General features: G+C 40.5%; 1 protein-coding gene and 2 long non-coding RNA genes across 4 annotated transcripts; 1 reads left to right on the forward strand and 2 right to left on the reverse strand.

Annotated features, from left to right (window-relative positions):
- Positions 1 to 1,175: 1,175 nt before the first annotated feature.
- On the reverse strand, positions 1,176 to 15,117 carry LOC148717926 (uncharacterized). 2 transcript variants are annotated; one of them, XM_088743382.1, is made up of 5 exons: positions 14,962 to 15,117; positions 6,188 to 6,316; positions 4,493 to 4,762; positions 3,043 to 3,319; positions 1,176 to 2,260 (listed from the first exon to the last, which is right to left on the reverse strand). In XM_088743382.1, exons 1-5 carry the CDS (start codon positions 15,044 to 15,046, stop codon positions 2,011 to 2,013), a joined length of 1,011 nt encoding a protein of 336 aa, XP_088599508.1. In that variant the 5' UTR covers positions 15,047 to 15,117; the 3' UTR covers positions 1,176 to 2,010. The 2 variants fall into 2 exon arrangements, with proteins under 2 accessions (XP_088599508.1, XP_088599509.1); XM_088743383.1 differs by lacking the exon at positions 14,962 to 15,117 and adding an exon at positions 8,787 to 8,969.
- On the forward strand, positions 9,329 to 14,864 carry LOC148717927 (uncharacterized). The gene is made up of 3 exons (XR_015994713.1): positions 9,329 to 9,538; positions 9,664 to 10,396; positions 14,097 to 14,864. It is a non-coding gene; the product is annotated as an uncharacterized LOC148717927 (long non-coding RNA).
- LOC148717928 (uncharacterized) lies at positions 10,159 to 11,212 on the reverse strand. Its single transcript, XR_015994714.1, has 2 exons — positions 10,946 to 11,212; positions 10,159 to 10,868 (listed from the first exon to the last, which is right to left on the reverse strand). It is a non-coding gene; the product is annotated as an uncharacterized LOC148717928 (long non-coding RNA).
- Positions 15,118 to 15,328: the final 211 nt, after the last annotated feature.

Below are 15,328 nucleotides of genomic sequence, written 5' to 3' on the forward strand. Positions count from 1 at the left end.
CATTGATTCAAATTTAGTAGATCCCAGTTTCCCCCCGTTTGCGAAAAGTTCTGCAGTTTTAGATGTGCGTCTAGTTATGCCTATTTTATGATATACTTTAAACCTTCTGGGAGCCGACAAATCAATGCGATCGATACAAGTCAAAGGTTCAGCCAAGCATCTTTGTAGCGAGTGGGAAGAAGCCATCACTTCTCCTTCTACGACGGTGTTCATCTTTTACAGATGTTCGCCTTGGATCAGTGGAAAAACGAAAAGTAATATCTGGCGAACTCACGTACTATTCATTCTCATTTGTCAATTACTCTTTTACATTTCCCACGGAAGTTCATCGGAGTACTGTTACTAAGGAGTCGAATCGTTTTGCCGCAAAGTCGTTTCGGCATAGATTGAGGTCATTCCGCCACAAATCGTAATTCGTTTCGTTAAGGATCACTAGTCGGTCTGTTGAATTATGCAACTTCCTGGTCAACAACATATGTTGAAACATTTACTTTTTTCCCTCTGGCTTCAAGCCTCGTCGCTTAAATATTAAAACACGCGTTTGTTTATAGGGACATTACGGTAGTTGCGTTCTAACGTTCATCGTTAACTTGGCTAGAGGTGATTTTGAAATCAATATTTTTTAATGATTTGAAACAAATCTATGTTGGGACAACTAAGAGACATAAAGGCAGAGGTTGTGACATTCACTGATCACCGAGCAGTTTCAATTCCCACGGCACAAAAGTAATATGGATATAGCAAACTGGTGGGAGGCAATCAGAATGCGCCTAAAAAACATGCAAACTGCTTGAAGGGCGGGAAACGCGAAAGGATTCCACCGCTACAGATTAAAATTTGGCATCTGATTGGTTAGGGGGTGGCGCAAATTTTCTACACCAATCAAAGGGCGATGTCAAATGAAATCAATTCTTTTCCAGTTCACTTTTTGTCACTCGATTAAAATTGCTCCTTATACAGTCCTCTCAGTCATGGAAACATCTGCAAATATTCACGATAACCATGCGGTCATTTCTTGAAAAAAAAAAAAAAATGGGCAGATCTGAGGCGTGGACTTTGAGAACACGGCTTCAAAAACACCACATCTACGCGGAGCTGCTGCATCAGTTGCTTTCATTCAAACAGATAAAGGTGCCAAAGAAACATAATGAATTGACTCGAAACAATGAAGAACATGCCAGACAATAAAGTTTAATTAAATCACAGAAAAAAAAAATTACAAAAACATCGAAGGTTCGTGTATTCCTATTAAAACAACAACAGAAGCAGTAATGAAACTACTATAGCAGCAAGAGGTACAACCTAACTGAAATACCAATTGTATGCTTTTGAACGTAAACAATTGACTCTAGAACTCCCGAGTCATGCCACAATCGCTGACGCATTGCTTCAGCAAAGGGCCATCTTCCCTCAAGCGCATCTCTCGCACGCTTCATATGTTATTGTTTAAAAGTAGATCAGCAACTGGTACGAGTCAGCCATAATCCTACTGCCTCACTTCACTTAAGACCTGTGACCAACACAGCGGTCAAACGTGCAGCATGCGTTAAGGGATTAATTTTAGCCGGCTGCATGCTAATTTTCCACGAAAAATTTCCAAAGAAAACATAAGAAACAGCTGTTTTCATGCCAAATATGCGAGGAAAAAAAAAACGTTGATGCATTCAGGTTAAGATGTGAAAGGAAACAAAATTAGGGAAAAAGAAAACCTTGAGAATTTATTGTAGTCACAACTTACTTAATTACAAGTTTCCTGCTGATTTGCCAATTTTTATTTTGGTTTTTACCGAAAAAGCAGTACGGTTTTCAAGCATCGCAACTAACTCGCATGTGTGGCTGGTTATAACACAACTTGGTTTAGAAATCTCGCAAGCACGCTACCTAACCTTTACAAAGTTTGGGCATGCGCAGACATTTTGACTGTTGTGTTGGTATGACCTAACAAAATTATTAAGAATAAGGAACAAGTCTGGCGACTGCATCTTCCGTTCATTTCCCGCTTACACAGAGCTACAAAAGAAATAAGACTGACGAAAGAAGCGCTGCATTCACGAACAAGATCCTGGCTCCATTCACAATCCCTGGAGCTGTGGAGATCGTTTCAGGGCAGTTAACCTCCTCCTCGTACTCATTCCATCCAGGAGTGGCCATGTTTATGACCACGCCATTCGGGTCATCTACTGCGCACCTCTTGTGCGCACCCACCCAGCCTAGTGGTCGCTTTAAGGGAAGACCGCGGCTTTTAAGGTAATGGCACCACCTGTAACATAAACAAGAGTTCTGCTGTTTTTAAAATGGGACCAAGATATCCACAAATGCAGTAAATGGCTTGAACCCGGGAGTAACATGTGAAGGTGTAGTCTGATCGTCTGGGTGTGTGTAGTCCTGAGAAGGACTGTTGCCGGTGGTAGTGACTGACGTTTCGACAACCTGTGCGGAAGTCATCATCAGAGTCAAGTGACTCTGATGACTCTTGACTCTGATGATGACTTTCGCACAGGTTGTCGAAACGTCAGTCACTACCACCGGCAACAGTCCTTCTCAGGACTACACTCACCCGGACGATCAGACTACCCCTTCACATATCCACAAATGTCATGCACACTTATCCCGGAACGTCTGCTTAGTCCTTCCCCGAGGCTACACAAAAGCCTTAAACAGAAAGCGTAGATGTGATGCATGCCAGCAGTTGTTGCTGATAATTCATTCTGAACTCTCGGCACTACAAGGTAACTTTCCCAGTGTAGAACATTTACAGTAACCATCGTAGTATTCAGTTACTGTAAACAAAATGAATTGGAGGTAAAGAAGTATTTTATAGACTAGATTACCACCGGTTGTTAGGGAAATGAGCCGGCGCTCACTTCCCGAAATTACAGCCGTTGCTTTTTGGGTAGATCGAAGACCGGACTCGGGAAAAAATAAAAGTGATCCTAGAAGTATGGAGAGCCGGCAACAAGTACTCGGTTAGCTAATCAGAACGCAGGATTCTTTTCTTCATCCTTTGCAAAGACAGCCATATGATACTGTAAAATATCTCACCTGTCCACCTCGGCGGAGGTTTTGAAATTAAAGGTATATGACAAGCCATGTCCATCAAATTTTTCCAGTAAGCGCGGAATGAAAGAGGCTGGGTTATAGGTCACGTTTCTATGATGGAATGGACGAAACTCCACAGTGCCGTTAGCAGCGGTAAGCTTTAACACCCATTCCGTCTTGTTCACCCCTTCTTTCACCGTCATGTTTAGGTAGTTACTGTACCAGTTTTGTATTTGGAGCAGGTCGAGAGAGGTGTAATAGAATACCATGCTGCTAACTCCTGTTATGAGGTGAAAAGGAAAACTGTCACATTCAAAACGTTTTGCGATCGTTGTAAAACCGAACGCTAATTAAGTGATCACAACGGTGAATCAGAATGCTATTAGAAGCCAATGAGAGCTCCAAGTTAACACTTACGAAATGCCTTGACCGCCTGAAAATGTGAACAGTGAATATCCAAATTATTTTAGTTATGAATCTTAAGTCATAATTACATGTACATGTTTACATTCTTATCCCTTTTTATCCTAATATCAGTATGCACATTTCTCGATCCTTGCTGTTCTTTATACATTTGAGTCGGTGATCGTATCCCATATTCCCGTTGCGCTAATGAAGAGAGATTCATCACTATCAGATGCTAAGGGGTTGAACGGAGGGCAAAGCTTTCTGCCCACTCGCAAACGAAGGCAGAGGCTATTGTTTTACTGAATGTGAGAGCGATCTTCGCAGTAATGAACACCACTCAAGCAGTAGGAAAATAAGGCCTGAAAAAATTTCAGGCCTGTACGGGACTTGAACCCATGACCTCTGCAATACCTGTGCAGTGCTTCACCAACTGAGCTAACATGCCAACTAGGAGCTGGTTATTATTGTAGTACGCTTACACCGGTACACAATAGTGAGTTTTTTCGAATAGCACGTTTACTCTTTGTTTTACTTCACTTACGATTGGAAGGAAGGTTCAAAGGTAAAAAAATGTAAATTCAAGAACGTCAACGTACACCTGTGGATATATCTCGACTTAATGAAAAACCAATAAGGTGCGATTTTCCGAACCAATCTCATGGCGTTGTAAGGCATGCCAGCCTAAAGTAATCCAGAGTACTTGAAAAAAATTTGCTCTTTCCTGTGAATAGAAATCAGTTGAACTTGCTTTTTCAAGATCTCTTTATCCTTTTGACTCATTCACTCTCTTTACGTTCATTAGCCTACGTGATTAATCCACTAGACTGAAATCGAAGGCCTTGTAGCCCTAAATTGCATACACGTACGCAGACCATATAAAAACATTAAATCTCAACATTTCCCCCAATAACAACATTAATGCAAAGTCAGTCCCGAAACTCTTTAACTAGTCGCATTTCTCCTACAAAGCGCAGCACTATGGCGAGGGATCTTTCTATTAGGTTTGTGTATCATGTGAGTCAGAGTCCCTCAAGTAGTACCTTACCTTTAGGTTCAGCTGGAGTTTCATTCCAATGCGCCAAGTTCAGCGGTATCCCATTCGGATCAATGACGTAACAGTGACGTTCAAACCAAGGCTCAGTTTTTATTGGCATGGCCATCGGATATCCAGACTTGTTGAACTTTTCACAAGCTGCATCCACATCTCCCAGATTGTAAGTAAGAAACATGCCTTTTCCAGCAAAATTCCTTGCCAGCTGAGGTCTTGCGCACGCGTGTTCTGCACCCTCCACGACGAAATCAAGAAAAGCCACACCTAGAAGTTGGAGGAACGAATCAGTCTTAGACGAAGTGTCTATTAAGCTTCTGTTCTGAGAACTACTCACGGACTACTCATAAAAACACGGATTAAAAATCATCAGCCTGGAAGAAAAAATGAAAATACCTTTAAAACAGCCAATGAGAACTAAAAATAAAAACAATCAAACTGCGTAAAGCGCGGGGAAAACGTGGGCGACCACGTGGTTTTAGTTTTCCGTCTGACTGGTTGAGTGGCGCTAGTGTTTTTTTTATACGGCCCGCCAAACTTAAAAGTTTGCTTGATTTGAGATCTTCCGCCTTTTTTTCGAATCCAGCGATATAATAAATATTTTATCAACCTCGTTTTCACGGTCCGTACTGTAAGTTAAGGAACCTCGGAAATTCCGAGCGGAAAGATACTCGGTTAGCGTAAGGTCGAGATGGCTAGATATTGGCCGAGTTCCTTTCTTCGTACTTTCATGGGCTGAGACGAAGTCGAGGTCCGTAAAAATGCGAAAAAAAAACGAGACTAATTTCCAGCCATCTTAACCGAACAAGCTTAATTTGTTAATAAAGAATTTATCATATTGCCAAAAGATTTCGCTTTGATAAGAGTTAGGAATTACTTGTTTACTTCGAGAGCCTGGAAAGAAAGCCAACTGTGTTTGTCGCACAGCAAACTCACGAGAGTCGTTTGTTTTCTTTGTTTTGACTATCTTCTGCCACTTTTTGCGTTTCCATCGCCGAAATTGTCCAAGAATTAAGAAGTTAGTTCTAATTATATCTTTTTCATGGGCGGGATCAATGCGGGCAATCCCGAACAGGCAAGATGGGCCCAGCTTGCCCGCTCGGACAGCCAATCAGAACACAGGATTCGCTTCATCTTGCCAACGGGCGCTGTGAGCGATGTAATAAGAGTTATTATTAAAAACTAGATCATTGGGATAATGTAATTCAAGAATTTTTATTGGCTTAGCCATTAAGGTACATCAGCCAATATACCATAATCTACAAATATGGTAAGCGTACGTGACAGCTTAAAATTTAAAGGGAGCTAAAAATTTAATAAAATTTTAATAATTTAATTTAACGTTTTTAATAAAACAATTATTCCACTCTCGCGCTTGTTGGATATGAGATGATTATAGGCGCCAACGAGGCGCTACGCGCCTCGTTGGCTATCTATCATCTCATATCGAACGCGCGCTCGTGGAATAATTGTTAATTATTTCTTGGTGTTTTATTTTGGCATTTCCTTCTGTGCAAATTATAATTCTTATGGCTCGTTGCCAGTTCTGATTTGAGCCCATTTTGACTCGCTAAATTAAAACGAGAAAAGAGTTACAACAGGTGTTCGAACAAAAGAGACTGTTGTGAAACGTTCGCTTTATAGACTGAATGTCTCTTTTGTTTCTACATTGTGAAATGCAAAACAAGTCACCTGGTCCGGGTAGAAACGAGATAAATCCTGGCGTTTCCTTCACAACTTGAAATTTCAAGTACTTTGTGTAGAACTCTTTTGTTTCTTTCAGTCTACTTGTGCTCACTGTTACATCCACGTTGACCAGACCTGCAAGAAGAGATCATCGAACTGAGTCTAAATCTCGTGTAGTTTCAAATTAATCTGTCGTCAGACTATAAACAGCTTTTGTTTGTGCGATTATCAAACAGAGTTAATTAAGATACAATGAATATATGAAGTTCATATATTTTGAACTGCGGTATTAAATACGTATGATGCACGATCCTTCGAAGTAGATAGCGCTATTTATGCAATAGCGAAAACCAGACCTGAAATAAATCAGGCCTGTACGGGATTCGAACCACTGACCTCTGCGATACTAGTGCAGCGCTCTACCAATTGAGCTAACAAGCCAACTGAGAGCAGGCCGTTAAGTTGATTCGTAATAAACCCGTGATGATAAATCAGGTACAATGAATATATGAAATTCCTCAGCTCAATTGGTAGAGCGCTGCACTAGTATCGCAGAGGTCAGTGGTTCGAATCCCGTACAGGCCTGATTTTCTCTATTGCATAAATAGCGCTCTCTACTGCGAAGATCGTGCATCATACGTATCTACAACCGCAGTTCAAAATATATGAATTTCATATATTCGTTGTACCTGATTTATCATCACGGGTTTATTACGAATCAACTTAACGGCCTGCTCCCAGTTGGCTTGTTAGCTCAATTGGTAGAGCGCTCCACTAGTATCACAGAGGTCAGTGGTTCGAATCCCGTACAGGCCTGATTTTTTTCAGGTCTGATTTTCGCTATTGCATAAATAGCGCTATCTACTGCGAAGGATCGTGCATCATACGTAGAGTTAATTAAAGTATTTTACGGTTTTAGAGAGTTTTCTCTGATCTTAACTTCCTGAAATCAAACGAGAGAGAAATAAAGAATTTGAAGGATTCAGCTAGTTTATGGGGGAACTTGAATAAACCGAGAAGGCAGAGCAGAACGATTACTCTATAGAGTGTGTAACTCGATGAATTTTAAAAACAGCTCTTCTTTCAGAAACCTCCCTCAAAGCATTTTTGGACATTTAGGTGACAGGCGGATTATTTTTCGTGAATTAAAATAATCGCAATAGAATATCTCCAAGTGATTAGCTGGATGTAGGCAAAGAAAGCGTCTGGGCGAGATATCAGACAATGGAGGGCATGCCATCATTCAGTGCATCGTGAATCTAGAATTCGTGGAGGTTTGAGTTTTGGTTTGAAACTATTTTCGGGAGGGTAAAATATGGTTCTGATTTCTGAAACGCTCGTCTAGCCGACCTTGAAAAGAGTTAAAGAAATTTTTTGTAGAATGTGTTCAAATGTACAATCTGCAACGTTCACTGACCATGCCGTAGAACCCAGGCCTCAATCGACTCGTCCGTTTAATCAACATGCTGATGAAGGACAACTTCAACCGTTTACTTTTCTATATTTTTCTACTTCTTAGTAGCTGAAGCTTTCATGGACTCTCTCATCCGTGAAGTTAATTTGGCTTTTTATCAACTGAGTTGGTAAATGTGAACAAGCCACGATAAACAGTTTCCAAAGTTGACGTTTCAAGCGGACGCCCAGCGTCGGAGTGAAAGCGAAGCGGGTTCATGCCAGACATGTCAGCGTTAGATAAACTCTCATTTCGATATAGTTATCTAACTTTACACTTTCAACTAAATGCAATCGATAGAACCAAATTATCTTTTTATACCCCCGGGCCAACTCATACAACACCACGCTACTTTAGAAACGTACCCGATTGCTCTTTTTTATCGATTGTACATCGACTACTATTGTTCTTTAGTATTTTACATCCTTTCGTGAGGGGAGCGGTTTTCCCAAACAGCCCTTTTTTGCCGCTTTTTTTCCGCAAGGCGGCTTTATGCTAAGTCAACAAGTTTATGCATCAGCGAGTCTGTAACTCGGAGAGTGCTTCGGTGCAGAGTTTCCAAACAATAATATAATTGATTCATTATTCAACTGTTCTTCATAGAGTACAAAGAATGCCCAAAACGAGTACAAATATCTCGAGGTATTCGTAGTCCAGAGAACCGGTTAGAAATTCGCCCGCCCTACGGGCTCGTCAGAATATGGCATAACTCGTAAAAATACCCAACGATACTATACAGCGAAACGTTTAATAAGATATATGCAACCTGGTATGCCTCGTGCTAACTGTGAGTTATGCATAGGGCGGCAGCCACGAGTCATTTTTCACGAACTGATATACAAATTGATTCCGAAGCAGCGCGAGTGGAAAAATTGGACTTTTCATACTGAGTTAATGTGCACTTGGTTGGTAAACAAATCGCTTAAGGTGATCGCTTATGTCTGCTTTTTTCTAGCTGATATCATGAGAAGTTTAAGAACTGTGCAAAATATAACGACTGAATCACTTTTGTAACGACAGGATTCGTCTACTATCGTAAAATCCTGTCACAGCGAATGTGGTGATCAAAGAACCATCTAGAACACTTTTAGTTAGAAATGCTTTAAAGCTTTGGAAAAAATCATGTTGTAAAACACTACTGTTTTGACCTACCCTCAGTCCTCGCCTCTGTTTCTCCTGCACTGGTTAATAAGGCCACGATGAGAGGCCATAGAACAGTTTTAAACATCTTTGTCATTTCCTCGCTTCCTCTTAAAACTGGTCTAGAGTTGAACAAGTCTGTCCTTCCTGGGAGTGATTTTTCACGGACATGCACAGTCAGATTTAACACAGTGCCCGCGTTTGAAAGCTGTTATACATATGTAAAAAACACTATTGCTCTTATGATTTGCTGTTGAAGACAATGGGTTGTTTTTCTCAGAAAAACTAAGGTTCCCGGAAAGATCTGGAAGCGGGGTAGGGTGGGAGGGGGGAAGGGTGGGGGGTAGAGGGCGCAGGGCTCGGGTCACGAATTTGCAGCAGCAGATGGTTCTAATTTTTATTTAAACATTTACTATTTTGAAAATCTTTTTCACCCTCAAAGCAACAGTGCTTCAATATTACTTCTCTTTTACTTCTTACTTGTTATGAGTAGAAGATGAATACCGAAAACGGAGGTATTAATTCGTATACATCCCGAGGGCAGTAGGGCTGAGGGATGTAAATGAATTAATATCTGACTTATTTGATGAAATTATTCACGAGGGATCTTCATACAACTATCCTCTCTTCAAGGGGCCAAACACCATCTAATTAGTAAGATTACACCTTCGTCTGATCTAAGCAGATACAATAAAAGCTACCTGATGTGCGCGTTTCTCACAGGACTGTGAAAGTTGTTGGGAATTCCTTCGTGACAAGCGCTAGTAAGACGTTTTTGTATTTTGATATATTTTGACGAGTTCACAAGGGACCTAGCAATGCATTTTCGTTTTTTTTTTTTTTTATGTGTTCTACTGTTTGATATTTTGTTTTTGTTCTTGTTTACTAGTTTTTCGGTAAATGTGTATGAATGTTTTCCAACGACTCATTTCTCTGTTTTTGTGCTGTCATCATGGACGGTATGTAATAGCGACGAGGAGCTTTTTCCTACTCAAAATAGATTTTCGGAAGAAATATCACGACACAATTTTAGTGTTGACTCTATTTTAGACGGCCTAGTAGCTAGTGTTGAGCCTGCTCCATGGAATTCGTGTGCGAAAGAATTAAAGTAAGTAGTTACTGAGGAAAGCACCAAGGACGGACGGACAGACCCATCGAATTGCCCAGAACCAGTAAAGCCTAGTTCCCACTAGCGACATAATGATCATAATCATAAACATGAACATAACGCTGTTATGTCGCTTATGTCTTAGTGGGAACGTCCAAAAACATAATCATGGGCGCCCTTATAATCAACATAATCATAATCATAAGAAAATGATCGACCATTTTCTTATGATTATGATTGGACTTGGACTTGGAACTTGTACTCCCAAATAGCTGGGCTAACGCTGGGAGATATAGAATAACTAATTTGTAGTGCTAATAATCTACGATAAATATGTGAAGTCTAAAAGAAACAATAAATGTAAATAGTTCAAAATCTTTTCTTTTTTGAGTTGACAGTTTATTCCATACCCGAACAGTTCGTATAAACGGAGAATAACTGTGCGCCAAAACACTTGTGTGGGGCTGGGGCATGGCATGTTGGATCCTTGGTCTAGGAGCTGGTTGGATAGAAGGTGGGAATTCAAGATCTATAAGATTATGTCTCTGACTATGACTATGTTGCTTTTCTTTGTAGTGGGAACGCGAAAATCACAACGACATAATGAGAAACATAATGACGCAAGGGGATCATTGTGTTTTGGCCAATTAAAGTCTAGGTCTAGTACTTTCGGGTCCGTTCATTCCAAGATGGCGGCCAGATTCGAGTAGAAGCTTTCGAGTGCAGCCGAAAACCATTCGCACAACAGTAGCCCAAGCTCACCACCAGAAAAGCGGACGTGACTCTTAACGTGTTGCGCAACGTTTTATATTTATAAAGGTTTGTATGGGATGTTATCGGTTTGCCTTAAAAGAGAGAAAAAAAAGTCTTGTTTTGAATTAAAATGGGCTAACCTTATTGCTTTGTTGTTTTCTTTGTTGATTCCGAGCGTCTCAGGCCATTTTGAAGCGTTTTCGGCGAGTTAGCGCTATGTTGGTGTTCAACTGCTAAAAGAAAGACAAGGCCGGAAACCTATTTTAGAAGTGTCCGTCGCCCGAAGCGAATAATTCCGCCAAAAAATTACCACCAGTCTCGATTCCTCCAGAAAATCAAAGCAGAGATGTTGCAGTTTCATTTCCATTCACTCGATTCCCAATTTCTCCCACAGATCTTTCACTAGCGATGCTTTTATCTCCAGATCGATCGGCTTTCCAATTTCGAATTTGGCTGCTTGAAACATTTGCGGGCCCATTGGCCGATCGCACAGTATGTTGGGTAACAAAAATAAGCCCGGCGAGGATAGCCAGCGACCTGCAGTCGACAAACAAACCAGTTAGCTCCCCTGGTCCCCTCGAGAGGTTTTGTTAAGACCGCATTGTTTTGATCACACATTTCCATTCGATGTTGATTGGTCGATCAAAACAATGCGGTCTTGACAAAACCTCTCGAGGGGACCAGGGGAGCTAACTGGTTTGTTTGTCGACTGCAGGTCGCTGGCTACCCTCGCCGGGCTTATTTTTGTTACCCAACATACTGTGCGATCGGCCAATGGGCCCGCAAATGTTTCAAGCAGCCAAATTCGAAATTGGAAAGCCGATCGATCTGGAGATAAAAGCATCGCTAGTGAAAGATCTGTGGGAGGAATTGGGAATCGAGTGAATGGAAATGAAACTGCAACATCTCTGCTTTGATTTTCTGGAGGAATCGAGACTGGTGGTAATTTTTTGGCGGAATTATTCGCTTCGGGCGACGGACACTTCTAAAATAGGTTTCCGGCCTTGTCTTTCTTTTAGCAGTTGAACACCAACATAGCGCTAACTCGCCGAAAACGCTTCAAAATGGCCTGAGACGCTCGGAATCAGCAAAGAAAACAACAAAGCAATAAGGTTAGCCCATTTTAATTCAAAACAAGACATTTTTTTCTCTCTTTTAGGGCAAACCGATAACATCCTATACAAACCTTTATAAATATAAAACGTTGCGCAACACGTTAAGAGTCACGTCCGCTTTTCTAGTGGTGAGCTTGGGCTGCCTGTGTTCGCACTAGAACATAAGAAGCATATGTTTATGTACGTGCTTGTGATTATGATTATGGTCATTATGTCGCTAATGGGGACTAGGCTTAAGAAAGATTTTGATCGTTGACGATGAAGAACTTGGGAAGAGGAAGGAATCTCGAATACCGCCAAATACAAGAATAAATACATCGTGGGCAGTTCGTACTTGGTCTGAATGGGCAGTGGAGCGAAACGGAATGATCCCTAGTTGAAACGAGGGATTTATACAGATAAATCCCCCACCTATGATCAAATTCAATTCATCAGCCCCGCTCTTCCCCGGACTTTCAGTTTGTCATTAGGGACTTTAAGCAGTCAGGACGGCAACGCCACGGAAGACGTCGGTTAAAAAATGAGTTTCTACTTTTAGTTAGAATTTCGAAAATGGCTGCATGTGTTTACCGTCTCATAGGGCGCCAGACCTCAAACTCAACATAACGCATAAAAGTAGCATTGAGTTCCAAATGTAAATTAAATAAATTGCCACAGCGGTTTCGCTTCGCAGACGACGCAAATTTTGGTGATTTCACGTTGTTGTTTGCAAAGGACCGCTAAGATATGTACAAAGTTTTAAAACGCACGTGCTGGGCTATTGTTCTGCCAATTAGATCTATTGTTTTTCCACGTTCTCGTTGCCGTCGCCGTCGTAGTTTGTTTAAAGTCCTTAATATTCAACAGGGTCGTAAGTTAAATAAATGTTGTGTAACAAAAGAAAAGGCGTGAATCATGAAATAATGACAATTCAAAGACCCACACTATCATTCCTTACAATGAACAGCAATAAGATAGTTTTACAATAAATAGAATGGAATTAAGTCAACAAAACGATACAGAGAATGAACAACACGCGAATAGATGCGCAGGTCAGAGAGTCCAGAGAAGCTGCTAAAGGGTTCAATATAATACTACGGCTGAAGGATTCTATAGGAAAATTCAATTCGCGAAGCGATTCGTGCGATATCAGTTTTCGCGTGCAATTTAACGCGGAATTCACGAGTCAAGTAATGAATTTTCCTTTAAAATCACGTGAAAGAGCAGAAAGTGGTGCTAATAAAATGATGACAAAAAACAAGAGATAAAACCTAAAAACTAAAAGCTAAGAAACTGAATTTGCGTATGATGCACGACCTTCGCAGTAGATAGCGCTATTTATGCAATAGCGAAAATCAGACCTGAAATAAATCAGGCCTGTACGGGATTCGAACCACTGACCTCTGCGATACCAGTGCAGCGCTCTACCAATTCAGCTAACAAGCCAACTGGGAGCAGGCCGTTAAGTTGATTCGTAATAAACCCGTGATGATAAATCAGATACAATGAATATATGAAGTTCATATATTCATTGTATCTGATGAATATATGAAGTTCATGAATATATGAAGTTCATGAATATATGAAGTTCATATATATTCAGTGGTTCGAATCCCGTACAGGCCTGATTTTTTTCAGGTCTGATTTTCGCTATTGCATAAATAGCGCTCTCTACTGTGAGGATCGTGCATCATACGTATCTGATACCGCAGTTCAAAATATATGAACTTCATATATTCATTGTATCTTATTTATCATCACGGGTTTATTACGAATCAACTTAACGGCCTGCCCCCAGTTGGCTTGTTAGCTCAATTGGTAGAGCGCTGCACTAGTATCGCAGAGGTCAGTGGTTCGAATCCCGTACAGGCCTGATTTTTTTCAGGTCTGATTTTCGCTATTGCATAAATAGCGCTCTCTACTGTGAGGATCGTGCATCATAAGTATCTATAACCGCAGTTCAAAATATATGAACATCATATATTCATCATATCAACATTTGTTTAGTTTGTGTCACAGATGCTAGTCGTTAATAGATACCTATACGACAAACAACCATAAAGTTCAGTTAGCATTTTGACAAAGAAAGGAGCACCCTCAAAGTAATATTTTGGTGGTTGTGGTACAATTGAATAACCTTGACATTTCAATTATGATTGCTCAGTTAATTTTTTCTATAAAAAGTTGGACAGATCTAGTTTCCTAAAGGCTCTTCTTTCAACTTCAAACATGAACTTCAAACACGGAGTTTTCAGTCGCATTGATATTTCACTGTTCCGCTTGGAGACACACGGTTAAACAATACTCACGTGCAAGAAGTTAAGATGCAACTTATTAACTTTTACTATTTTTATCCTCCAATTATAGGTCGGAGCCATTCCTGTATTTAGTCGCTGGTCACGCCTTCGGAAGAAGCCATTTTGAAAGCTTAGTTATCCCCCAACATGGCGGGCGCGTATGACGTAGCAAATTCTTGTCACGTGGTTGAAAACAAAGAATAGCGCAACTGAAGTGACAATGCGACAAGCATAAGAATAAGATAGACCCACTCTTAACTACAACTGTAAACCGTACCAAAATCCCAAAACAAGGCCTTTGTAGCCCGAAAGAGCAAATTAGCAACAAAACCCCTTGAGGGGCCCTTAAATAATATTTATCATAAAAAGATCCCTCGGCGGGGCCTTTGAGTACAATCAACACCTAAAAGGCTGACAAAATTCAAGAAAAGGGCCTTTAATATGGGATGGAGAATTAATTATAACAAATTCTGTTTTTCGAATGAAATTACTTTCTTTTATTTAAACCATAGGGTGCCAAAGAGAACAGCTGAGCACTCCAATAAGCCTCTTTTTTAATTAAAAGCCTATCGATCTCCTCAGATCCGCTTGTGGCCAGTACCTGATTATTACATTGGAACGAAAAATCACCTAGGGTGTGTCGATTTCTGGTAAAATGTATTTTTTACTGAGATGATGTGACCTTAGTTGGTAAACGAATCACTTTCGGCGATCGATAATGTCTGCTTTTTTCTAGCTGATATCATGAGAAGTCTAAGAACTGTGCAAAATATAGCGGCTGAATCATTTTTTGTAACGTCAGGATTCGTCTACCATCATAAAACCTTTCAACAGCGAATGTGGTGATCAAAGAACCATCTAGAACACTTCTAGTTAGAAATGCTTTAAAGCTTTGGAAAAAAATCATGTTGTAAAACACTACTGTCTTGACCTACCCTCAGTCCTCGCCTCTGTTTCTACTGCACTGGTTAATAAGGCCACGATGAGAGGCCATAGAACAGTTTTGAACATCTTTTTCATTTCCTCGCTTCCACTTAGAGCTGGTCTGGAGTTGAACAAGTCCTTTCTGGGTGTGATTTTTCACGGATGTTCACAATCAGATTTAACACGGTGCCCGCATTAATTTGAAAGCTGTTTTACATATGACAAAAAAACACGTAATATTGCCCGTAGGGGCCGATCATTTAACTTTTAAGGGGGGGTGGGTGATTTCTGGTCATCAAAAATTTTTTTTTTCCGTTCTAAATGCTCTTTTTTTTCTGTTACATTTGGGCTGCATGCAATTTTTTTCTTCCAACAAGC

The sequence above is a fragment of the Stylophora pistillata genome, chromosome 13 (genome assembly GCF_964205215.1).
Source record: "Stylophora pistillata chromosome 13, jaStyPist1.2, whole genome shotgun sequence".
Taxonomy (NCBI): domain Eukaryota; kingdom Metazoa; phylum Cnidaria; class Anthozoa; order Scleractinia; family Pocilloporidae; genus Stylophora; species Stylophora pistillata.

Bases quoted from the DNA above. Each gene is read 5' to 3' on its own strand.
- LOC148717926 (XM_088743382.1), bottom strand. From the start codon at position 15,046: ATGAAAAAGATGTTCAAAACTGTTCTATGGCCTCTCATCGTGGCCTTA. The intron at 6,317-14,961 runs GTAGGTCAAGAC...CTCTTCTTGCAG, and splicing joins AACAGAGGCGAGGACTGAGG to GTCTGGTCAACGTGGATGTA. The intron at 2,261-3,042 runs GTGAGATATTTT...TTTATGTTACAG, and splicing joins ACCTCCGCCGAGGTGGACAG to GTGGTGCCATTACCTTAAAA.